The sequence below is a fragment of the Zonotrichia leucophrys genome, chromosome Z, assembly GCF_028769735.1.
Source record: "Zonotrichia leucophrys gambelii isolate GWCS_2022_RI chromosome Z, RI_Zleu_2.0, whole genome shotgun sequence".
Lineage (NCBI taxonomy): Eukaryota > Metazoa > Chordata > Aves > Passeriformes > Passerellidae > Zonotrichia > Zonotrichia leucophrys.
Genome location: NC_088200.1, coordinates 3,323,890 through 3,347,623, shown reverse-complemented (window position 1 = coordinate 3,347,623; position 23,734 = coordinate 3,323,890). Strand labels below are relative to the sequence as shown.

The window sequence follows — 23,734 nt, the reverse complement described above, 5'->3', positions numbered from 1 at the left end:
GGTGATGGGGAGGGACTGATCTGTCCTTGGGCCATCAGCTCTGGGCATGGGCAGGAGCTGCACTTAGTCACTGGGGGCCAGAGACTGCCAGCATGCTCCTTGGGAATCTGTGACAGAATAGGGTGGCTCTGAGGGAGGGCAGCACGTCCTTTCTGCTCCCTGTGCTGTGGCTGGCAGCTGTGGTGCATTACCAAGCCATGCTTCAACCTTGGTTCTGGCCTGGGTCCTTGGGATCCGGAGCTCTGGGCTGCGGTTTGGCAGTTCGTGTTATCTAGAGGATGTTCTAAAGAAAAAGGAGGGCAGCTTGTGATACATAGCACAACCTGGGGCATTTGAGTGTGATAGAAGGGCTGGCAGTGATTTATTGTTGGCTTTCTGCATTTGCTGGAGTTCATATCACTGATATATATGCAAGACTTTGGTAAAGTAGGACTGCTGCAAATTACTCTCTAAATAAGTCTTTTACAATCTATACATTACTTTGGCCACTGAATTTTGCTTTGACCTGCTTAGATGTTGGTGTTGAGGATTGTTCTTAGGTTGTGAAAAGGTGGGAGATGGAAACCCTGTCTCTTTTCAGTCGATCTGACCTCACTTAATCTAATATACTCAGCACGAGCCCATGGGGTACAGCAGCTGTGTGCTGGAGATAGAAGTCGACTCAGTCCATCTTGGCCACATGGCTTAATAGGCCTATGAAATCTCTGGGTCAAAGGCCAGCCACCATGCCCATCTTTGTCACATCTCAGTGATGTGTATCCTGGCAAGTTTTTCTTTTTGTTCCTCCCCGGCATGGAAAGAACCATCTGCCGGGTTGGCTTTCATAAGAATTTTGAAAAATACCAATTTCCCTTTGTTGAGTGGGGTGTGTGTGAGGGGGTGGGGGCACGCAGGACAGAAGGAGGAAGGAGAGCCTGACCTAAAACCAAGCCAGTATTTTCAGGGATTTTAGAATAGCTTGTATTGTGTTTTCTGCTCCCCAAGGAAGGGTTGTCCTCTTTCTTCTTTTCTCTTTGATTCGATTCCCTGCCACTCTGCGAGCAAGTCAGAAGCTGCAGCTGCTGCTGTCAGCTGGGAAGGGAGTCCCCTTGTTTAAAAACCATGTGTTAATCCCTGGTTAGAAAAAGTAGCAATGCTTTATGCTCCCCTTATAGCCCCCTTTTCTCTCTACATCTTGACTGCCTGCCCGCAGACTTGCCATTTGTGTGAAAACAGATGCAGGTTGACACCAAAGAGACTCAACAAGGACCGCAGGTAGCATGAAGGTCTGTCAATAAATAAGGCCAAAGTCTGGACAAAGTGACCAAATATAGTTTTGAGAGCAGGGTGGGAGTCAGAAAGGACAAGCATGTTATGAGGTCTGGGGGAAAACTGTGGAGAGCTTTAGGAGTAAGGGGAGCTGTTTTTGTCATAGCTGTTGGACACAGATGGGGAGAAGTGTTTGCTCAAGGGGCCTGTGCTTTGTTCCCAAGGAAAAGCCAGCAGCCCAGTGGGAGAGGAATTTAAACAGTGAGGTAAGGAGAAAGGAGGATTTGGGCTCTGCCAGATGGAGACAGCCATGCAGGCAGTGCTGGAGAGGGTCTTATGGGTAAATAAGAGGCCCAAGGGGCTCAGTGCATTTACCATCAGGTGTGAGACCACAGCATTGATGGGTGAATGCAAAAGGTGCCCTAAGGCTGAAGCGGGAGAGAAAGAAAGGGTTTTGATTTTGACCATCAAAAAACACCTTCCTATCTTTTCTAGTAGAACATGAAAATGAATCACCACAAAGACAGGAAAAGGGACTTATATGATGGATGGCACTTACAGAAAAATCAAGGCAGTGCCCTGTAACTGTTATACATCACAGAATGATTTGGGCTGGAAACCCTTGCCACGGGCAGAGGCAACTTTAGACCATGTCACCTCTATTGGTAGAAAAGAAAAAAGGTTTTCACCTCTTTCCTAAGGTTTTGAAGCAGAAAATTGAGGCAGACAGAGGTGTATCACCTGGGGTCACTGGAGAAGGCATCACACCACTGCAGCCAGGACCCTGCTCCTGGCTAGGTCAGTGATTTCCCCCACCATGCCCCAGGTCTCCTTGTCCACAGGCTGCAAAAAACAACAGGGCTCCCCTGTTGTTTCTTGCCTTGAAGGGCTGTTGAAGGGCTTTTCCCGCCACCCTTTCCCAGATGTGCCGCTGCGGGCAGGGACAGCCATGCCCACCCACCATGGGCAGCAGGTGGGCCCAAACTCCGCCGCTCCCCAGCAGATTATCGTGACCTCTGCTCCTGGGTTTGGGGGACAGGAAGGAGCCGGCAGCCACGGCCTGCACCCCACGCCGCTGCCCTGCCTTCCCCGCCGCGGCCCCTCGTTAATAAAGAGGTGTAATTGGGAGCCCTCCCTCCATCCCGTCTGGTGTGAGGCCATTTGTGTGCCGGGGGAGGAGGGGCAGGCCCGGCTCTGAGGGGGGAGGCGGCCGCGGGGGAGAGAGAGAGGGAAATCGCCTTTGTTTGTTCAAGTAATTTAGGCCTCAGATTTTTTTTTTTTTTTTTTTTTTTTTTTTTTTTTTTTTTTTTTTTTTTTGAGAAAAGCAAAAAGAAAGGTTGATCGACGCTGGCGAAGGTGTGCTCCTGGTGCATAAAAATATCCCGGGAGCAAAGGGGACAAAGTGCACGGAAGAAGTGTGGATTTAAGCGTTTTGAGTTTGCTTCTCAAGTTTGTCAGGCGAGATGAGAATCTTGGAAGAAGCCCAACCAATAACAAAAAACAAACAAACAAAAAACTTACCAACTGAGAAAAAAAAAAAAAAAAAAAAAAAAACAAGAAAAAAAAGCAACGGAAAAGAAGTTAAAGAAGTTTGATTTGCTTAGCTGGCTGAAGGGAAAATAGGAGAGTGGCTGGGTTTTGCCGCCAATGAATTTTGTTTCTGTTTTATATGTGCTAGCACATTGCTTTTGGAGTCAAGATTTTCTACTTCATGTGCACTAACACACTGCCTTTGGTGTTAAGAGTGCAGCTCTCCTGTGCCTCCCTCTTTCCCATCAACCCCGTTAGACATCTCTTTTTTTAAATGAGAATAGAAAATCAAACAAAACAAGTGACAGACGTTCCTCTGTTCATTTTAGGCTGAAGTAAAACTCACATTTAAGCCTCATTGAAAGACCTAAACTAAGTTGAAAATGTCTGCACTGTGAAGGGTGGGCTTTGCCATTGAAACCCTTGTGTTTCAACTGTGTGAAAGTTGCAGAAAAATGCACATGGGATATGCAGAATTTAATTTTTTTTTTTTTTTTAAGTTAGAGAATAGGGTAGTGGTGTGAAAGAAAGAATTAGTTATGGCAAATCTTATTAGTGTCCATTGTAAGCAGAGAAGCAGAGACATATGGGACCACTTGCAAAATTATTTCTTGTTTATTCAGCTTCGTAACCGAAGCAAATTTTTTTGCATAGTGTCATTTATTTAGCAGCTGGAGGGGTGTGGAAGGTGTGCATCTATGAAGCAAAAAGGGGGGAAGAGAGAACACAGTATTGGTATTCCTTTAAAAGTGATGCTCAGTGCTTTGTTTGTCAGGTTTTGGCAAGGCTTTTTGCTTTGAAAGCCATTCAGAGAGGATCGAAGCAGATGGCAGGGAGATCCTGTTTGTGTTATTTTTGGACATTCCCATTGAAAGTCTCAGATTGTTGTCCTTTTTCCCCCTTCCCCCACTCATGCATGTTTTTCTTTCTTCCTTCCTTTCCCCTTTTCTTCTCGAGAACTTTTTTTTTTTTTAAGCATATATTATTAATCATACAACATCACCTAAAAGCTGGGTGTGTTCCTGATGAACCAAGCTGTGGCTAGTTTATATTTTTTTTTTGTCTGCCTAAAATCAGACAAAGCGGTGGGAGGACCGTGTCCTGGAGCAGCACAAGCAGGGTTAGGAAAGCGAGCTAGGAAGCCAGACTGCCATTTTGTGGGGTTCAGCTCAACAGCAGCACATCTCCCTGGCAGACCAGCAGCTGTGTTAAGCCCAGGCAGCAAGTTTAGATTGAAGGTATCTGATAAAACAACTTTAGTGACCCCCATCCTTTCTAAACCCCTGTGGAGGAGAGGACCAGCTGTAGATAAACTGAACCAGCCCCTGGCTCTTTGTGGTGGTCTTCCCACGTCACTGGTCAGATTCCTCGGTCTCAGGCAGCCTGGAAAGCTTTTGTTCTGCCATCAGTGCCCAGATTGTGGTAGCAAGAGAGAACTTCATTGCCTCACATTGCTGGTATAAACAGTTTCCCTGAGCAGTAATTTAGTTTTGAATAACGGCGCTAGAAATGTCTGCAGCGCTTTTCATGTGGAAGTCTTCACAGAAGCCCTTCACAACCTTTGTGCAGGCAATCCAGCAAAGCTGAGCCTGGTCCAATCAGTTAAAGCACTTGGCTAGCCCAGGTCTATCAGCGGGGATGTGCACACACAAGGAGGATGGGAGGTCTTGGCTGCAGTTGGTATCCAAAAGTTCAGGTGATTCACCCGAAGCTCGTCCAGATGATTAAATCTCTTAAGCTAAGCTGGAAATCTCGAGGAAACAAGCATTATCATGCTCATTCTGTCAGTGGTTATTCCCAGATAGAAGCAGATATTTAAATCCTCAAGTCTTTGCATAAGGTAATATTAGCAGTACTTTGGCACAGGAAAATGGTTTACAAGAGCATAAAGCTTTGGCCCAGAAAAATAAGCAAATGAACTTTACAGGTTTCACTTTTACTACTGTAACACTAAAACACAGTTCAGTGCAGGTTGTGTTTGAGTTCAAGGTGATGATTCATCTTGGTTTTTAGATTGATTGAACCTGTATACCCACATCCTCAATCTTTTTTTTTTTTTTTTTTTGTAACTGGTGCACTGAGGGAATCCACTTCATAAGCTCTCATTTTGTTCTTAATTGAATGAACACTCAGAAGTCTTTCATGTGCATTGCAGCACTTGAGTTTCAGTGCTGTAGTTGCAAGGTGGTAGTGGGTGACCCATTATGTGTGAAGTGATGTCCCTTGAGTTGCATTTTGTTGGCTGCAATAAGCTCTGGAGGGGAAAAAATAAAATAAAAAAAGCAAATCATCTTCACCTTCCTCTCACCCATTATCTCTTGCTGGATGATGAAGATCCCCTTGGCAGGATTTTTGTTCTGCAGTGCTGACTTTTGTGCCTGCCTTATTAAAGTTTGGCAACCCCTTTTTGTTACCTACTGGACGAGCCTTCTGCTCAGAGGACCTTCCCCTGCTCCTGGGGTGGCACGGCTGCTCTGCCCAGTGAGGATTTCCCTTCCAGAGCTTCCAGGGATAAGGGCTTTCCTGGTCTGGCGCTTTGAGAAGGGAGCCAAGCAACAGTCTCAGCCTAGACAAAAGGCAAACTCGACCTACTATTTATGTAGTTACTTAAACATGATTTAACCTAAATAATGCACACTGTGACTTGGCCGGGGGAGAGGGGGAAGGGGAGGAGAGGAGCTTGTTTCTAATGAGCCAGGAGACAGGACAATTAATTACATATGAAGGACAGATAACTGACAGCAAACTGTCTACAGTAGAGAGAAACAAAATACCAATGTGAACAATTAAAGCGTCCATGTGATGGAAGGGTCAGCGATTTCTCATCGAGCAGGCGGCTGGGCACGGCCCCTGGAGAGCCACAGGGGATGCACGGCTGAGCGGGAGGCCAGGTGGGCAGAGATTTTGGGGTCCTGCACCATCAAGGCTGAGCAGGCATTTCTGAGGCTGACAGGCAGCGCTCTGGGCATTATTTTCATCACATGCGCTTTTGACAGCGGAACTGTTAGCTACTAATCTCAGCAACACGTGTGGCGGGGAGGAGAGAGGGTGAGGCAGCAGAGCAAAGGCTCCACGGGCAATTAGGTACCTGCATCAGGATGCTGCCAGCCACGTGAAGAAGAGCTGAGATGATGGAGGTTTTCCTTCCCCTTTTTTTTTCCCCCTTAAAAATTTTTCATTTTCCTCACCGTCCCCCGGATGTGGAAGCACAAATCTCGACTGCTGGCAGTAGAATTCTTTGAGGACCGCGGTCAGAAATTTCCATCCTCTCTGCTCACCCTCCCTAAACTGCAATGGAATCTGGCATGACTTATCACTCACAACACCCCTTTCATCCTCCCCTCTCTGCCGGCCCATCCTGCAGTCAGCCCCTGGCTGTAAAGGTTTGAAGGTAAAGGCCGATGGATTAGCCTAGGGAAGGGCCAAAGGTTAAATGAGCAGGGCTAGCAGCATGCAAAGGGCTACGATTGAAATATTTGCTGAATGCTGACAGGCAGCAGAATAGAGGCAGACAAGTGGCAAATTCCTGTTTTCTCCTCTAATTGAGAAAATATTTTGGGTGGTATTCAGGCAGGCTGCAGATCAAGACAGGGAAAGTCAGCCAGCCAGGGAGGGAAGGATGGGAGGACTTTAATAAAAACACTATTCCGACTAAAGGTTTCCAAAAGCTTTGTGTTTACTCTTGCGGAAATTCCTGGAGTCTGAGGCTTACCTTTTGCTTGGTCATTTTTGCCATGCAACTGCAGAGCCAAAATGCTGCCCCTCTGAACTTGACATGTCTCATAAGCAGAATTCGACTAGTTCTTGATGTTTTTGCAGCTACAGAAGTCTTTCTTTCATTGAATTGTAGAAAGGTTTGAGTTGGAACAAACCTTCAAGATCATCTTGTTCTGAGCCCCTGCCATGGTCAGGGACATTTTCCACCTGACCAGGTTGCCCCAAGCCCCATCAAACCTTTCTTTGGAAGTCTAGCTTATAGCATGGAGGTGCTACCATGAAAAATCCAGATGTTGTGAGGATCCATCTCTCATCTGCTGGATAGGAGATTAATGAGATTTGATGATATATTGATAAAACATGAGAACTACTCAACCCTTGATTTTATTTGCTTGTAACGCTGATAATACTCAGCTGTGTTTCAAGCCTGTGTAATGCGTGGTGGCCTTGTGCCTGGACAGGACTGTTACAGTCATTGTGGAAGTGAAGAGAGAGAAATTGTGTTTTGCTGGTGCATCACAGGTTGACTGCACTGATTTCTGCCTTGGGCCACCCCTCTGGCATTCCTTGCTTGCTCTTGGATGTGAGTGGGAAGCTCTGGTGGCACTTGTGAGGAGGAAATTCCAGGTTGATGTCACCAAAAGCAGTTCACTGGCCTTTCACACCCTGACATCTTTCTTCAAGGGGTCATTTAATCCTGCAAATGCCCTCTGCCTTAAGCCCTCTGCTTTTCCCTTCCCCAAATGCTCCTTCGAAAGCTGATAATGTACTGAGAAGGTTTCAATTAATGCAATTTCCTTCTTTCTTAGAAATATGGTCTTAGTTAAGGAGTCGGGGAGTAGGGGAAGAAAATGTAAAAAGAAACAGTTCCTCAAGCCAAAAAGCAGCATGAGGGTCAGAAAAGTTTACGTTCCCTTCTAAATGCTCTTGTCATAAAGCTGGGAGGCTGACTTATAAAATGTTTTCTGAAGTATGCCATAACTGCAGCAGAGGAAAGTTTTGGCAGGAGTGTACCCAGTTTGTGGCCAGCAAGTTGTGTTGCATTTGGTCTCTTGGAATCTCATGTGCTCCTTAAAGATGCCCAAGAGGCAGTCAGGAGATTCCTAATAGTCAATATGAGCTTGGTTAAGGCTTCAGCATTTATCAACAGCTCCAAAACTTTATTGTTGAGCAAAAGGAAGGAAAGCTTGCCTGGCTTTGTGGATCAGCTTCCAGTGAGGCATGCTGAGGGCTGCCAGGGTTCCATTCTGCTGGCCTTGCACCACAGTTGCTCCTGGAAAGCAGTTCACAGGGTTGGGGCAATATTCCTGATGCTGGAGCAAGGCAAGGGATTATTCTTTTCCTGCCTGTGGCTGTGAAGCAGCTGGTGTGCTGGTTGCTCAGCACTGCAGATCTTTGCCTTGATTCAGGAGGCCTGTGATGGGAATCAAGCAGCACAGTCAACACCTTACTGTGGGGAAACTGAGGCACTAACAGAGAGTGTGTCCAGGGCAGGGAACTTTGCTGGGAAGGGGCTGGAGCCCCAGGAGAGGCTGAGGGAGCTGGGAAGGGGCTGAGCCTGGAGCAAAGGAGGCTCAGGGGGGCCCTTGTGGCTCTGCACAGCTCCTGACAGGAGGGGACAGCCGGGGGGTCGGGCTGTGCTCCAGGGAACAGGGACAGGATGAGGAGAAACAGCTTTCCACTGTGCCAGGGGATGTTTAGATTGAATATTAAACATTTTTCTTCACCAAAAGGCTGTATCATCACCCCATGAGGGATTTAAAAGCCACATTGATGTGGCATTTGGGAACATGGGTCAGTGGTGCCCTTGGCAGTGCTGGGGGAATGGTTGGACTCCATGATTTTGGAGTATTCTCCTGCCTAAAAGATTCCATGCTTCTGTGCCTCTCTCTCTGCATAATGCCCTGTGTCAGCATGAGCTGAAAGTGAAGCCCCTGACTCATTCAGTCATCAAACCATCCTCCTGCCTTTAAATCCCGGGTCTGTCTTGACCTTCCCTTACCCCCCTCAGTCTGTGCCTGGGTTGCACAAGGGAGAACAAAGTGACACTTGTTTGCCTCGTCCAAAGAGCTCACTCAAGCAGGTGATTGTCTTGCCTCCTTTTGCAGTCCCAAAACAAAGTGTTGAAGTGTTGTTCTGGGATGTAAAACATCCCATATATTCCCCTGGGACTGGATTTCTGCTTTCTAACTGCGAGTGGCACTGAAAGGAAAAGAGGTCAAAATTGCAGGATAAGGGAAATAATTCCCAGGTGCTGAAATTAGGAGAAGGATGTGAGCACTCATCCTCTGCACTCCTCACAGCGCAGGGAGCAAGGGAGATTTAACAGCTTTAGCTGCAGTCTCTAAAGGGCTGATCCTTCATTTGTAACCCTGCCAGGAAAAAAAAAAACAACAACAAAAAAAAAAAAAAAAAAAAAAAAAAAAAAAAAAAACCAAAAAAAAAAACAAGGAAGAGGATGAGAAGTCAATCAAATTCAGTTAAAAACTTGTCATTGTTTGTTTGTTTTAAGGATGTTAAGAGGGCAGCACATCTGTGACCAGCACAAAACCATGTCTTCCACCAAAAAAGTGTCTTTTGCAGCAAGGACCATGGTTCTCAGCCATGAGCCCCTGTTCACCTCCAAAGGGGAAATTTATCCCTTCTGTTTTGAGGAAGGGAGGTTTGGTTTTATTTAATCATGAATATTTTCAGCACATGTGCCACTTCATTTTCGCATGAAGGTTTGGGGTTCTTATTCCAAAGAGTTATGGACCTCAAAACCCAGGTGTATCCAGCATGCAAGCCAAGGATTGGAAACATGGGTTTTGTGCTTTAAATGAAAGTTAAACTTCCTCTGTTTTGATCTCCTTCCCTTCAAATAAAGGATATGACAGCACATGCCATCCTCTGTGAGAAAAGAGTTAAATCTACAAAGCACTTTGAACCCCAGAGTGATATCATTCATTTTATTTGGTCTGTTCTGGTTTCTTGTCAAAATGAGAGAAACACAAAAAGATTTTGAGTCACTGCTGCTTTTGTTTTTTTGTTTAAATCTGAAACCCTGAAAATGAAAGGGCAGCAAGACAGGAAATATAAACTGAAACTAAAAAGGAGCCTTGAAGAAACCCAAGAGAAATGGAAAATCTAAACTTTGTCGGGGTGTCTTCAGCTGTAACGACCTGAAGGTTAAGATCACCCCAGAGTGCGAAATTGTACTTTTTCATGCAACAAAAAGAGAAGAGTTTCTCTCAGGGGACTGATGATTCTGGTCACTTCAAAAATTCTGATTCCTAAAATAATTCCCGTAATACCTCTTACTACAGAGGGGTGTTTTGTTGTTGTTGTTGTTGTTTTGGTGGGGCTTTTTTGTTGTTTGCTTTGGTTTGGTTTGGTTTGGTTTGGTTTGGATTGGTTTGGTTTGGTTTTTTCTTTTTTCATTTTTTGAGGTTTTTTCTTTTTTTTCATTTTTTGGAGTGTTTTTTTTGTAGGGAGAACCAGACCACTTTGGTTATCAGTTTTCAGGGAAAACTGAGGCTCACAGCTGTAACCCAAGATGTCACAGGTTATTCATACATGGCAATGCTTTTCCAAAAAAGCTTACATTTCACAATTTGCAGGCTAGTGCTTTACCTTTCAGGCTGTTATATTTCTACAGGGTTGTCCACTCAGTTGCTCAGGATCTTATATCAAGGAGAACCAGCTTCTGACCAGAAGTTTAGAAATTTACCTTCACAAAATAAACATATTTCTTGATTTTTTTTCCTCACTGTGTGTGGCTCCTAGTTCTCAGCAACTCATTTCTCTGAAAGAAATTAAAGGAGCCTCCTACAAGCCCCAAGACACAGAGTTTCAGTGGAGCAAGGACCAAAAACAACTGTGTCTGAGTAAATGTCTTATTTGGGTGTTTGTAATCTGACTCAGCAGCCCAGACCTTGATTTTTATCTTCTCAGAGGATTGGGTGGGAGGAATGGGTAATAGCAGTTCAAAGCAATCCAGCTCCTAACATCTGGGGCTAAAGGGAGGGATGGGATTTTGCAGTAAGGGCTATCAATATCTTGATGTCATTGTTCAGTTGTTTGCCCTGTTGTTGTAACATTTTACAATCAGAAAAGAGGCTCAGATCATCCATGCTTCCTAAAAGACACTTTGCTTGTTTGGAATATTTTAGGAACTACAAATATACTTCATCCTTCCCCCACTGATTTTGCTTGTGACACCTCAAGGAAATACAACAACCAAGCTTGGGTGAAAGTGAACGTCAAAAATGTTGGAAAGATGGTGAAGTAACATGGGTGGAAGCTGATAAATTTGATAAGTTTGGTTGGAAAGATCTCTCTCAGACTTCGAATGAAAGTAAAGCAGACCTTGCCCTCCCTAAAAATGTAGTTTTTCTGTCAAAGAATAAAAATTCACAGAAACTTAAATGTTTTTTTGGACTTCAGGCATTCTCAGAAAACCCTACATTGCCTTTAGGGAATTTGAATGAAAACAAACATGCTTTTTTTGGCCACATTTGCCTAGATAAGAGAGGTCATTTGGGTACTTATTTATTTATTTATTTATTCACTGACACCGTTGTTAAAACAAGTCAAAACTGAAGATTTCCAAGCATTCGAGTTCCTCCTGCTGCTTTGATTTAGGCCTTTGAAGCTGCAGGCAGGCTAGGGAGGAGGCTGGAGCCGTGTCTGCCAGCACTCTGCTTTCTCTGCCTGATCTGTCCCCAGCCTCTGCTGGGAATTAACGAGGTTTTGGTCGTGTTTTGTCTCCTCTGAGGCAGAGTAGGCTGCCTGGACAGCAGCTGGCTATCTCACCATGCTTGCCACTGATTTGCATGTGGCCATGCTGTTTCCTGTAGTTTTTAGATCCAGCTCTAGCAGCAGCAGAAAGGCGTAGGTTTAGGTCCAGCCTTATACAGTGGCTTTGTGGCCCACTGTGACTCAGAGCTTTGGGGCTTTTTTTGAACTTCCAAGACAGATGTTGAGACAGCTGATACGGGAAGTTGGGGGTGGCAGATGGCCTTAAAGCACCCCTAAAAGTGAGAATCTGACAAGACCCACTAGTTAAGACAAACCTGTCAGCCTTGCACTAACACCCATAGGCTTTGTGACAGGGAGATGTGGGACTGTCAGGATAAAGGGACTCAGATCTTCATGGAATCATAGAATATCCTGAAATGGGAGGGATCCACAAGGATCATTGAGTCCAGCTCCTGGCCCTGCACAGAACACCCCCAAAAATCCCACCATGTGCTATTGTCCAAATACTTCCTGAACTCTGCCAGGCTGGTGCTGTGACCACTGCCCTGTGGAGCCAGTTCAACCCTCTGGGGGAAGAACCTTTTCCTGATATCCAACCTAACCCTCCCCTGACACAGCTTCATTCAGTTCTCTGGGGTCCTGCCATGGGTCACCAGAGAGGCTTCAGACCTCTCTCATATCTCTGACCCTTCATACAGATTATGTGGTTGGGCTGCCTTGGCCAGTGAGTGGCAGCTTGTCCCAGAAGTAGTCCCTGAGTGTGTTGCCCCTTTTGCCCACAGGTTTAGGCATGATATGGCACTGGGGGAGCTCCTCTTTAGAGGTGACCATTGTCCTTTGGTCCTTGTGAGGCCAAGGTCGGCAAACATGGTCCCTTAAATTTCACCACCAGTGATCTTGTAGGTGCTGGAGGTGAATTATCCAGGTCTAGATGGATTCCATATGCCTGTAATAATCCAATATTTGGATGGGAAAACTTTGAAGGTGTTGTATAAATAAAGGAGTCACAGCTGAACACCTCAGATGTGGTAGTTCAGAGATGATCCTACTATTTGTTTGAAAAACTACTCTCAGGTCCTCCTATAATGAAAAGATTTCTTGTCATTAAACATGGGAGAAGGGAAGGAATCAGAGACAGTGAAAGTGATTTTTAAATGCAAAAACCTCTCAGAGGGAAGGCGAGTCAAGGACCCCAAAATTTCTCAGTGTCACGCCAATAGTCATGGGAGGACAACATCTTCCCTTATCACAACGTACAGATGCAGAGTATTTTGAAACCTTTCTACAGAGTGTAAATGTGACATGATGTGCTTCTGGGAGGGCTTCATGCTCAGAAGCTCCAGTTAGAGAGGTGAAAGTTGGTACTTGCTGCTCCTTGACCTGCCACAAGTGGCATCCTGTGAGTGAGCACATTAGAGGATCTTCTGGGGCTCTCCCTGTGGGCTACAAAATGCCCAAAGTCCTCATTCCCTTAACAGGATGAATTAGTTGGTTTTGTGGAAAACTGTGACCTCAAAGGGGATGCAGTGTTCAGGAGTCAACTTGGATGCTATTAGCTCGGTGTTGATTGCTCCCAGCTCCCACATCTCAAAATGAAAGTACAAGAAAAAATAACCCTCCCCTTCCCAGTTTTCCATGCTGCACCGCCTTCCCATTGATTTTATTGCAGTACATTGTTATCCCTAATGAGAGAATTCTGATTTAATGGAGTGTTGGACAGATTGTAGTCAGCACAATTCCTCTTTCCTTCCACCCTATTTCTGTAGAATAATGTAATATGATCTTTAGCAAGTCCCTTTTTGTTTAAAGGAATATCCAAATGGGAGAATCAATTGATTGCCATCTTGATGTGCTTCTCTGTTCTCTGGAACACCTTCCTGCAGGAGTAACATCAAATGTAAAGACTGAGGAACTTGACCTGGCAGGTGCCAGCTCTTGGGAATACAAATGCTCAGCTGTAGGAAATATCTCTGTTGCAGCAGCGCTGTGGAAGTAATTAGGCAGAGGATAATGGATGGGTTGCAGTGAGATAGGAGGGAATGACTCCACAGAGGTGCTTCATGGTGAGATCATAAACTGCAACAGCGGTGCAGGGATGGGCTGGTGATGTCAGCCAAAACCTGTGGTGAAATTTGTGCCCTCACAGGACTTCTCCCTGTCTGTTCCTGCTTTTATAGGTTCCCAAATATGGAGACCCCTCTGCAGGGTGACTGCAGCAAGCGTTAAAGATGGAAAGGCTGCTGAGTGTCAGTTTTACATGAACTACTGGTTTCTGTTTCCTCTGTTACAAAGTATTTTGCATTCACAAAGTAGTTCCTTCTTTCTGACCACTGCAAGTGGGCTGTTTGGGTGGGGAAAGAGTCATTCTCTAGTACCTGTCACATGGTGTGAATCTTGGGGTGAATCTTGTGGTTGTTTTGTGAAGGTCCAGGAGTTGGACGTGATGATCCTTGTGGCTGGTCCCTTCCAACTCAGAACATTATATGATTTTTGGGTTCTTTGTTAGGGATCACAATACCAACAGCTGGAAAACTCAATGCAACCTTTCCTTTGGAGCAACCCTTGACACACTCTGCATGTTGCTTCCCTGTACGTACAGATGCAGGTGTAGATAAACAGGGATCCTAAGACTGACAACATTCATGTAGATCAGTGTTTGCAAGCAGAGGAATTATCATGAGTGAAAGCATTCAATTTCTTCAGTTATGTTCTGTTGTTGGGTCAATGGAAAAACACAGCCTTGAATCAGAAGGCGCTGCCTTCAGGAGGATCATCTCTGCTCTGTGTTTGGGAAGGACTCAGATGCAGGCACACAGCTAATCCAGGTGCTCCTTCCCTAGCAGTCTGTGCAACACCTTTTCCTCTGGGCAGCATCTGTGCCCAGACTCAACCCCTGGAAAGAGGAGCTCTGCTCTTCCTCCCCAGCTGCCTCTCCCTGCAGGGGATTCCCCTGCATGATCTCATGCAGCTCTGGTGGTAATTATCATCATCTCATGGCTCAGTGGGGTTTGCCTCCAGAGAACCAACCGTATGGCTTTTGGCACCCATCTGCACAGGTATGCAACATCTCACTGCAAGTTGAAAAAAAAAAAAAAAAAAGAAACAAAAAATCAGTAAAAGATGTTGAAAAAGTAGTTTTCTCTTTTCACTCTGCTGTTTAAACAGCTTTGTAGTTGTCTGGTTTAGAAAACTATTTCTCAGGCTAATTTATATTTTTTTTAAACCTTGAAGTTTTCATTTCAGCTTGAAAAACAAACATAACTTCTGTTTTGCCCACAGACTTATTCCCAACATTCCACAATGTTTTGTGATGGCGAGTCATGAATTTCCTTGAGCCAGCCTCTTTTCTTTTTCCCTTTTCAAAAAGAAAAAACCAAAAATCTCTACTGTCTGCACTTTCCAGGGATAATTTTTTTTAAAGATGCAGTGTGGAAATAATGGTGTATTTTATTTATGTCTTAATTGCAACTTTCTTTATTTATTTTCCTCTGGTTTGGCAGGGTCAGGAGCTTGGGAAGTGAAGGTGCATCAAAATCCAATGCAACTTTTCCCCCCCTCATAGTCACACCTCTCCTTGCTCTAGCCTGTGCTACTCTAGGATAAAATAAGGTGACTTGGAGTGTTAAAGGAAATCTTAGCCCAGCATCACAGTCATTCTGTCCTGCCTGCCAGCCCAGTTCAGGAGATGAGGATCTCCCTTTTCCTCCTCTGGCTTGAAGTCTCTCAGTGGGAATCTCCTTGCTGGAGTGTGGTGCCTCCTTGCCAGGGGAGCAGCACATGGGCTGATCTCTGTGAACAGGTTAAATAAACAGGACTATGTTTGGGTTAATTGTCACTGGTTCTACTGCTCTCCATTACTGATCTATCTGGGAGCCTGGCCAAGGAGCAGATGTGAGAGACAGCATCATCACCTCCCTCATCGTCTTCATTGTGTCTGGATTTATCTTTTTTTTCTTTTCCTTATCCCCCCACCCCTTTTTCTTGTCTTTTATTTTATTTTCTTCTTTTTTTCTTTTTTCTTTTTTTTTTTTCCCACTATTTTTGTTTTTCTCTTTGGCTGAGCAAATAGGCCAGATGGCAGTGAGGGGAACAGACAACAAGTGAGCCATGGCATATGGGCAGCCTGTTTAATTTCAACTCCTGTTGGGAAGTGCCTTGCAGGGAGATAAGTTACAAAAGCAGAAGAGGAGGAGGAGTGTGTGTTGCAGGGGAGGGGCAGGAGGAAGGGAAGACCCTTTTTGAGATGAAGCAGCCCAGCTGAGAGGAGTCCGGGGCACAGGGGACTGAAACCTTGGCTGCATTCCTGACACAAAGCAGTAAATTAGCTGTTTCCGAGTCAGTTGGTGCAGGAAGTCTTGTTGGCTGCACATGGGAAGGAGAGATGGGGATGTCTGCCTCAAACAAGGAGGAGGAGATGTCTCCAATTTCCATCTCACTCCCCCTGTCCCAGGCAACTCCAGCCAGGTTTAGGACCTGGGATGTGGAGGGTTTTTTTGCCCATCTGCAAAAGAGGAGTCGTGCTGCCCAGATGATTTTTTTTTTTCCTTTGCAAATAGGATTGTGTATGTTTTGCTCCTATGGGCATCAAAGTGAGATCACCCACTAAACAGTCCTTTGAAGCAAATGCATAACTTCTTAAGTTTTGAAACAAAACAAAATAAAAAGTTGAAACAAAACAAAATTAAAGGCAGCTTAATAACAATGTCGTTGACAGTGATTCCCCTTTTCCCTTCTCTTCTGTTTTGGCCTTCTTTTTTCTCTGTCTCAATTTACTTTTTGGATTCAGTGTGCAAGCTATCAGTTTCTGACTATCTATTCACATCGTTCATGCATTTTGGATTTTGTGGACTAAGACCAAAGGGAGTCTTGCCTTAAATGTGTCCTGAATGATTTAGGAAGAAAATTAGAGGGAATTACACTAAATTATAGATATGTGAGGCTTCTTGTCTTTGTTTTGATGTACTCAGACTTTGGTAGAGAGTGAGGAGAGGTAGGTGTACTTTTCTTACTATTTGTAAAGGTGTTGCTTTTGAATCTCAGCTTCATTGAAATGTAGTTTACAATGGTAGGAACTTGAGAAGTCTTACTCCTGCTGATGCTTAGTGGGTTTCATGTTCCTTGGTACATGTTCTCAACATCTTAATTCTAGAGGTTTTCTTAAAAAAACATCCATTTTGGCCAACAACATCATAATTTGCTCTTATTTGCTCCTCTTTGATGAGAACAAGCGTGGAATCCCAATGCAATCATCACACACATGGACCATTTGGAGCTCTGAGCATGTTATCAGCATCCTGAGTGGTGGGTGTGCCCATGTCTGAGATTCAGCTGTGAGCTCCATGCTTGTGCTTGCCAGGGTGGGAAAACTCCACGCACCAATTAGCTCTGGAAATCCTGATTCTGTTGGCAGGGTGCAGATGATCCTGGGCAGCAGTTGCGCTCTAAGCCCGCACAAAGAACTTTTTATATGGCTTTAATTCTGCAGAGAAGTTTTTATTCACTAGAGATTCTGCAGAGAAATGATTATGCATCACTGGCTTGGTGGAGCAGAATTTTAACTTACAGCTCAGGCACTCCTTCACTGATTAGTTTTAACATGAAATAGAAACACAAGCCTGTGATTTATTGGTGAAATATTTAAGATAGATTGTTAAATTATTTAAATAACAGAGTTTAAAGCAGGCAAGATAAAATAAAACAAAACAAAAAAGGCAGTTCATCCAAATAAAAGCTCAGTTTTCCTGAATTTGAAAACTGCACATTTAGACCCACTAGTTATCTGAAAAAAATGTTTTCACTTTTATTACCCTCACAAAAAAAAAAAAAAAAAAAAAAAACTAACCTAATTTTGAATCTTTTTCCATTTGATCCCTGCAGACTCTGTTTCATCTGCAGTGCCAGTAATTGTTGCAGCCTCCATAATTTCCTACCATTCATCTAGCACGTATTTGGGCACTCACCCACACTGCTTGCAGTTTTCCTCTGTCTACAAATGCTACTGGAGAGGTTTTTTGACTTACTCTTGGTAAACCAGGTGAGCACTGCTCCAGTCTTCTTGCCTGGGACATCACCCCATCTTGTCTTGCCCTTAGAGGTGATCTTCCATCCTACCTCAAAAAAGTTTGTTTGCATCTGCTACATTTGTCTTTGCCCAATTGCCCTCTGGCATCTGTATGACATTGCCACAAAGTAAAATTTGGGATATCTTCTCAAAGGAGGGGACAGAGGTCATACTTGTGGTCTTCAAAGACTCCAAGTCTACAATAACAGTGTAGACTTGTAGCAGTGTGAATAAAGTGTGAATAAGCATGAAGATATTTTGTGGACCCTTGTCATTCATTTAATAGAATCATAGAACAATTTGGGTTGGAAGAGACCTTAAAATCATCTGGTTTCAACCTCCTGCCACAGGCAGGGACACCTTCCACACCTTCCACTGGGGTTGCTCACAGCCCCATCCAACCTGGCCTTGAACACTTCCCGGGAGGGAGCCTGCACAATTTTTCTAATTTTTTCCCCCTAATTTTGAGATAAAATATATGGGACTTGCTGCATCCTATGGAGCAGTTAATGTTTTCAGTTTCTGTTTGTGTAAGATTCTCCAAATTTGAGAAAGCTTGCTCACTTCCTGAGCCATGTCTGTTCTGAACATCAGATCAGTGTGACACATGAAAAGCAAAGGTGATTAGGCTTTGACATGTCTTCAGTAAAAACTCATGGGAAGTGTTCATCAAGACCCATAGATAGCTTTGAAAATTTCAGTCCTTTCTCTTCATCTACTCACATTTCAGCACAAAAAAAGAAATAGTTTTCAAGTCTGACCTCCTCTAGCAAGCCCTTCGTCTTGGGCTGTGCATCTGAGAAGGAGAAAACTTTCAAGGTCTGATTCTTTTAAATGTGGCAGCTGAAAAAAAGATAATTAGGACAGACAAATCCAAACAGTACTTTTGCAAATGATATTTTTTTTTTCCCCATGTATGTCTATATTATACTTTTCCACCTGCCTTCAAAAGGAAGCTGATAAAAAGGATTTGCTTGGCCTTTTTGTTGCCGAAGGGGGAAGGGTGCCATTTTTGTGTAGTGCTGCGAGACAGATTCTGCAAGTGAAACTACCCCAGCAGGGGCAATCCTGCCCGGAGGGGACAACTCCAGGGACTGAAGCAGATTTTCTTTCTTTTTTTCCTTTGCTCTCCTTTGTGGATTTGTTGTGCTGTGGGACCAGGTCTTTTATGGCATGTTAGGAGTGGGGTTTATGGAGCAATCAACTCCATCAGCAGTAGTGGCAATCACATAATGCTTTGGTCTTTTGTAATAGATTTTGTGTGTATGAGCTGAAAGTATGGCCAGGAGGGAAGGGGATGTGAAATGTTGTCTTTTTTTTTTTTTCTGTCCTTTTTTTTTTTTTTAAGTTGGAAAGAGTCTGTCTGAGTTTCTTTATGCTTTTCAGGCTCAGGGATGAGAGAGAGCGTGCGTACGTGTGCGCGTCTGTGCCCATACAGTCGCTCAAGTGGGAAAAAACCCCGTTTGCAGTTCACACAGGAGGAATTTCTGATGGAGACAACAGTGCTAAGCAGAAAGGCACATCCTGATCTCTAGCAAGTGAGGGGCACGCTGGCGGACACACGCACACAACACATACTCTCCAGGCGCTCTGCATAATACGTGCAAAGCGCTGCCCTTTAATGAACGTAACCTATGGTGGCTGGGATGCAGCCGGCCAGACCTCACCATTAATAAACTGGGAACATTCTTCTCCTTTTTAGTCCCTTTCAATGCCAGCCCTGCGTTTTGATCTCCCTTGAATGCTGCTCCCCCTCATTTGGGGCTCCAATTCTGAGAAGATTTGGCGCATTGTTTGAGGTCGCAGGATGTCGGATTGATTTCGGAGCTTTTGTATTGACTCCGGGCTCCTGAATGAAGCTGTCATGTGTGTCTGTGGTTGGCTAGCAGGCTGTCCGGCTGCAAGCTGTGCCTTCCTTTGTTGTTTAGGCCTCATTGAGCTGAGGGAAGAGGCTCATTTCAGGGTGATTTACCACCACCCAAACACCAGCTGTCTGTTGTACTGCTGCTTGCCTCCACCTTGGATTCAGTTCTTGTTTCCCTTCCTTTCCCCCCTTCTCTCCCACTCTACCACTGTAGGCACTTGGGTTCTGGTTCTTCAAAATGTGTGGATCACCCTGACAGAACAGCAAAAAAAGCATAACAAACACTGAATGTGTTGTTCTTCCTAATGGTATTTATGCAGCCAGGGGGATTTTTAGAGTTTGCTGTTGCAGTGCTATACACAGGATCAAAGAATGACATGCCCTGTTGGAAGCGACTCACAAAGATCATCGAGTCCAAGTCCTGGCCCTGCACAGGACAGCCCCAAGGATCACACTGTGTGCCTAAGAACCTTGTCCAAATGCTTTTTGGACTCTGGCAGAGTCCTTCTCTGCCAGAGGCCTTGAGGCCTTGAGGCCTTCTCTGGGTTGGTTCCAGTGCCCGACCACCCTCTGAGTGGTTGTGCCAACTCCCTAGGGAAAAGACTGCTTCCAGTGTTTTCAATTGCCGTTGCCTAAAAGAGAGAAAGTCTAATGGAAACCAAGCAGGTTAGAGCCCAGCTGGACCTGTCAACTTCTGCAAGGTGCATGGCACAGTGCTAAGCCAAGCCCACCTCTGGGGCTGAGCTTTCCAGCCACAGGCTTGGAAGACAGGATCCTACTGTCAGTGCCAGCCAGCAGCTCCAGAGCAGAGAGCCTGGCAGCTCTCTGGAGGCCGGCTGGTGCCATGTGCCTCGTGTCTGACTCCTTTAAGCGGGGCTGGCAGCTCCACACGGGATGGCTCTGGGCAACGCCGCCGTGATTTGTGCGTGCCCTGCGCCTCCCCTGGAGCTGCTGGCGTGAAACGAGTTGTGACCGACCCTCATTTGACTTCTGGGTGATGCAGTTCAGTTTTTCTCAACCACAGGCTGTTAAAACTGGCAACTGCTCAGCTCCTGTCACCCGTGCAGCTGAGATAATTAAGCCTGTTACTATTATTACGGAGGTTTTTTTTTTTATTTTTCTGCAGACTTTGGCCAACTGCTGGAGCCCATGGTGCAAGGAGGTGGGTGAGGCCAGCCAGATTCACTGTAAGAGGTGGATAATGGGACATATGTCAAGGAGCCTTCTTGCTCTTTTGCCTTGGGAAGGGTGATGTCTGGCAGTGGATGTGAGTCAGCAGAAGGCAAAGCAATCTTCCCTGTTGGAAAACCTTGTGCCTACCTGCTTCTTAACAATAGCTCCTCATGTTATCAAAAAGCCAGGAAACATAGAAATTATTCTCAATGAATTAAGACCAAACATCTATACCCAGTCAGATGAGGCTCCAGTCTTTTTGGTATTCTCTCTTTCCGCTGTGAGCATCAAGCACTGCCGAATGAAGAAAGGAGGGAAATATTGGGAGGCAACAACCACAGCAGGATAGCCCCAGCAAGGTGTTTTAATTTCTTAATGAACTCCTTGGGCACTAAAAACTGTAAAACAACATACAGATAAACAAACAAAAACTCCCTAACCCTTAGCACCCTGTAGGGCTCTGTTTCAGATCGCTGAATAAAAGCTGAAGTTGCACATGCATGTTTAATGTAACACAAGGCGTGTGCTGTGGAAAAGCATGCTTTCCTCTAATCTGGTTCCAGACAGAAGCATCCAAACAGAAGCCCCTTTCCCTATCCCCACTGAACTGCTTGGTGTATGTGAGGAAACCCCTGAATGACAAGGCCTCCATCTGCTCTGGAACAGAGTTGCGACTGGCTGCAAATGTTGTCCATATGCTTTTTTTTTTTTTTTTCCCTTTTGCCTTTCAACTTAGCTGCCTAATGTTAGACACCTATCTGCAAATTAATCATCTGCTCAAAAGGAGTTCTCTTAAAATAAGGTGGAGGTAGTAGCTCGTTCATCCAGAGCACATTAAGAGAAGTGCGTCTGCAGCTGGAAACGGAGGTGGGATTATTTATCCAGTGTATTGCTTTCATTTGGGTTTTTTTAGGGAATTGAAGAGCCACTTCATTCTTGTAGTGTCAGAGGAAAAGAAAAAAGCTCTCAGGTTTTGGGTTCATATTTTCCTTGTACTCTGGATTTTCCATGTGGGTATGGGTAACATCTTGTAATTTCTCTCTGTGAAATAAAACTGGTTATACTTCTGTTTGGTCAGGAGAACATGGCCATGGTTTGCTATGAGCTCAGGTGGCATTAGACCCATAGAAGAGTATAAAAGTGGGAATTTTTTTCCCCTGGCTTGTGGTTAAAGAAGGGTTGGATTATTTTATTTGACATAACAACTTTGCAGTGGACAGTGGGACAAGCTGAGCACCAATGAGACATATGAGGATATAGTTTCCTTACCACAAGTGTATGTTTATGCTATAGCCACTCCAAGGCATCCAGTGGCCTTTTGGGACATGTGTGAGTCTTTCCCAGTTCTTTTTATAGTTCCAACTTGTCTCATATGCTGAGGGGTGTCTAGAAGATACTCTGTGGTTAGACAAAGGGGTCTCTCCCCTCTCAGTTTCCTGTCTCTAACACAGCATTTTAATACACTTGCTTTAACTTACAGTTTAAGCACTTCTTTCTGAGGAAAAAAAATACTTTAATAGATTACAGACCAGTTGTTGAAGGATTGTAGTAATGGGGCAAGAGTGAAACACCTTTGACAGATGGGAGTCACAGGCAGAGGAGGCCAGTTGGAAGTAGTCCCCTGAAAACCTCAGAGTCTGCCAGTTTGTAATCAGCAGCCCAAACATGAGACATTTTGGGTAGTTATCAGATTAGGTATCAGTACAACCTTTTCCATGTCGTAGTTTTTTCCCAGCTTCTGTTTTGGAAAGAGAGAAAAAGATATTTTCTGCACATTATCTGACCTTGCTGAGATTTGTGAGATGCTGAGCTCACCAAGTAAGAGATCTCTCCACACCTGGCAGGTTGCAGACTCTCCCAAGGTGACCAAAAGTTTATCTGTCTGTTTTTAATTCCTGCCACCAAGGGTCATCTCTCTGCTATGCCCTGACATTGAGCAATGGCTGCAATTCCTTTTAATTGTGCCCTTTCCCTTCCTCATCATTTAGGGCAGAGCACTTCCGCTTGGCTAAATTCACTGACTGTGTTGGGATCTTCTCTTCTATATAAATTAATCCAGCTGAAATCTCATGACTGTTCATGGCTGCGCACGAGCAGATTCTCCCTCTGTTCCCCAGCCAAGAGTGTTTATTTTTCAGCTGTGGACAGCAAAAGTCTGGAAGCAGGCAATGTCTTTGTGTGCATGCCTATGGAAAAAACAAGTAATTGTGATACATTTGTGGGGATTTCACTGGCTCTTCTTGACTCCATGCAGTTTAAATTCAAGCAGCATTTTGACATCTGGAATCTCAGCTCCTTTCTGCCACAGTGATTTATCAAGATGTCCAGGTTTGATGAGCAACAAAAATACTTTGGTGAAGAACCAAAGTGACAAATAATCCCCAGAAAAGAACTGTTAACATGAGGAACCTTGCTGCATCAGTCAGTCTGATGGGTTTTCAACAAAGAAAAAGGTGTCTGAGGTCAGCTTCTCTCTCAGACTGTTGGTTACATGTAAAAGGAGACTGAGTGGACTCTGTTTCTTTGCAAATCTCTGTTTGTTTGATCATCAATCCCTGGAAGTATCCAAGACCAGATTAGACAGAGCTTGGAGCAGCCTGGTCAAGGGGAATATGTCCCTGCCCATGGCAGGGGGTGGAGCAGGGTGATCTCTAAGGTCCCTTCCAAGCCAAACATTCTATGAGTCTATATCACAGACATTGCAGAGTTGCACCAGCAGTGTCAGGTGAGAGTGTGCTCTTGGATTCCTGGCATGGATTTACCAGGGGTGATGTGGACCCATTGTTCTACTGGGAGCAAATCTCTCCTGAGGACTTTATTTCACCAAATCTGGGCACATTAGAAGCAAGTAGGCATTAATTTGGTAAAGGTGAACAGAAGAAGTAGTGTATGAGCTTTTCCTCAAGTCATTGCTGTTTGGTATTGGGGTGAGTATGCTAGACATGTTTCTGTTCATGCAGTGTATGAGAACCATGGGTTAAAATAACATTTATTTCTTTTCAGCTTTGCTTTATCGCTGTCGTTTTCCACACACCTTGCCTTCCTTCTGCCTCTGTGTGACTTACCTAATGTTGGGATATTATCCTTTGGGGAAGTCTTCTTGGCAGATTGGCAGTTCCCCCTCATGAAAGTGAACTTCCCAGCAGCACAGGAAGAGTCCACAGGCTGCCCTTTCTTCCCCTGCTCCTGATCACAAATACCTCTTGGTCTTCAGTGGTTCAGAGTGTGCTGATGTTTTTCCTTCCTTATCTCTTATAGGGAAAAGTCATTGGAGATTCAAAACTGCTTATGAGTTGTGGTTGCAGAAAAGGGAAAAATTCTCAAGTGAAAGACTCAGATCAGGTCAGTCAATATGTACCTTAACTGGTGAAATCTGAGAATGTCTTAACGCCTGGTGGATT

At 44.7% G+C, this 23,734-nt stretch overlaps 1 protein-coding gene across 2 annotated transcripts in view; it reads left to right on the top strand.

The window, feature by feature from the left end:
• SETBP1 (SET binding protein 1) overlaps nucleotides 1-23,734 on the top strand; it is a 267,698-nt gene that overhangs the window by 27,351 nt on the left and 216,613 nt on the right. The window contains exon 3 of one of the 2 annotated variants that reach the window (XM_064735471.1): nucleotides 23,592-23,675. The exons of the other annotated variant lie outside the window; for it this stretch is intronic. Coding sequence (XP_064591541.1) covers nucleotides 23,592-23,675 — 84 coding nt within the window. The remainder of the gene's footprint in view (nucleotides 1-23,591; nucleotides 23,676-23,734) is intronic. 2 annotated transcript variants of the gene reach the window in all.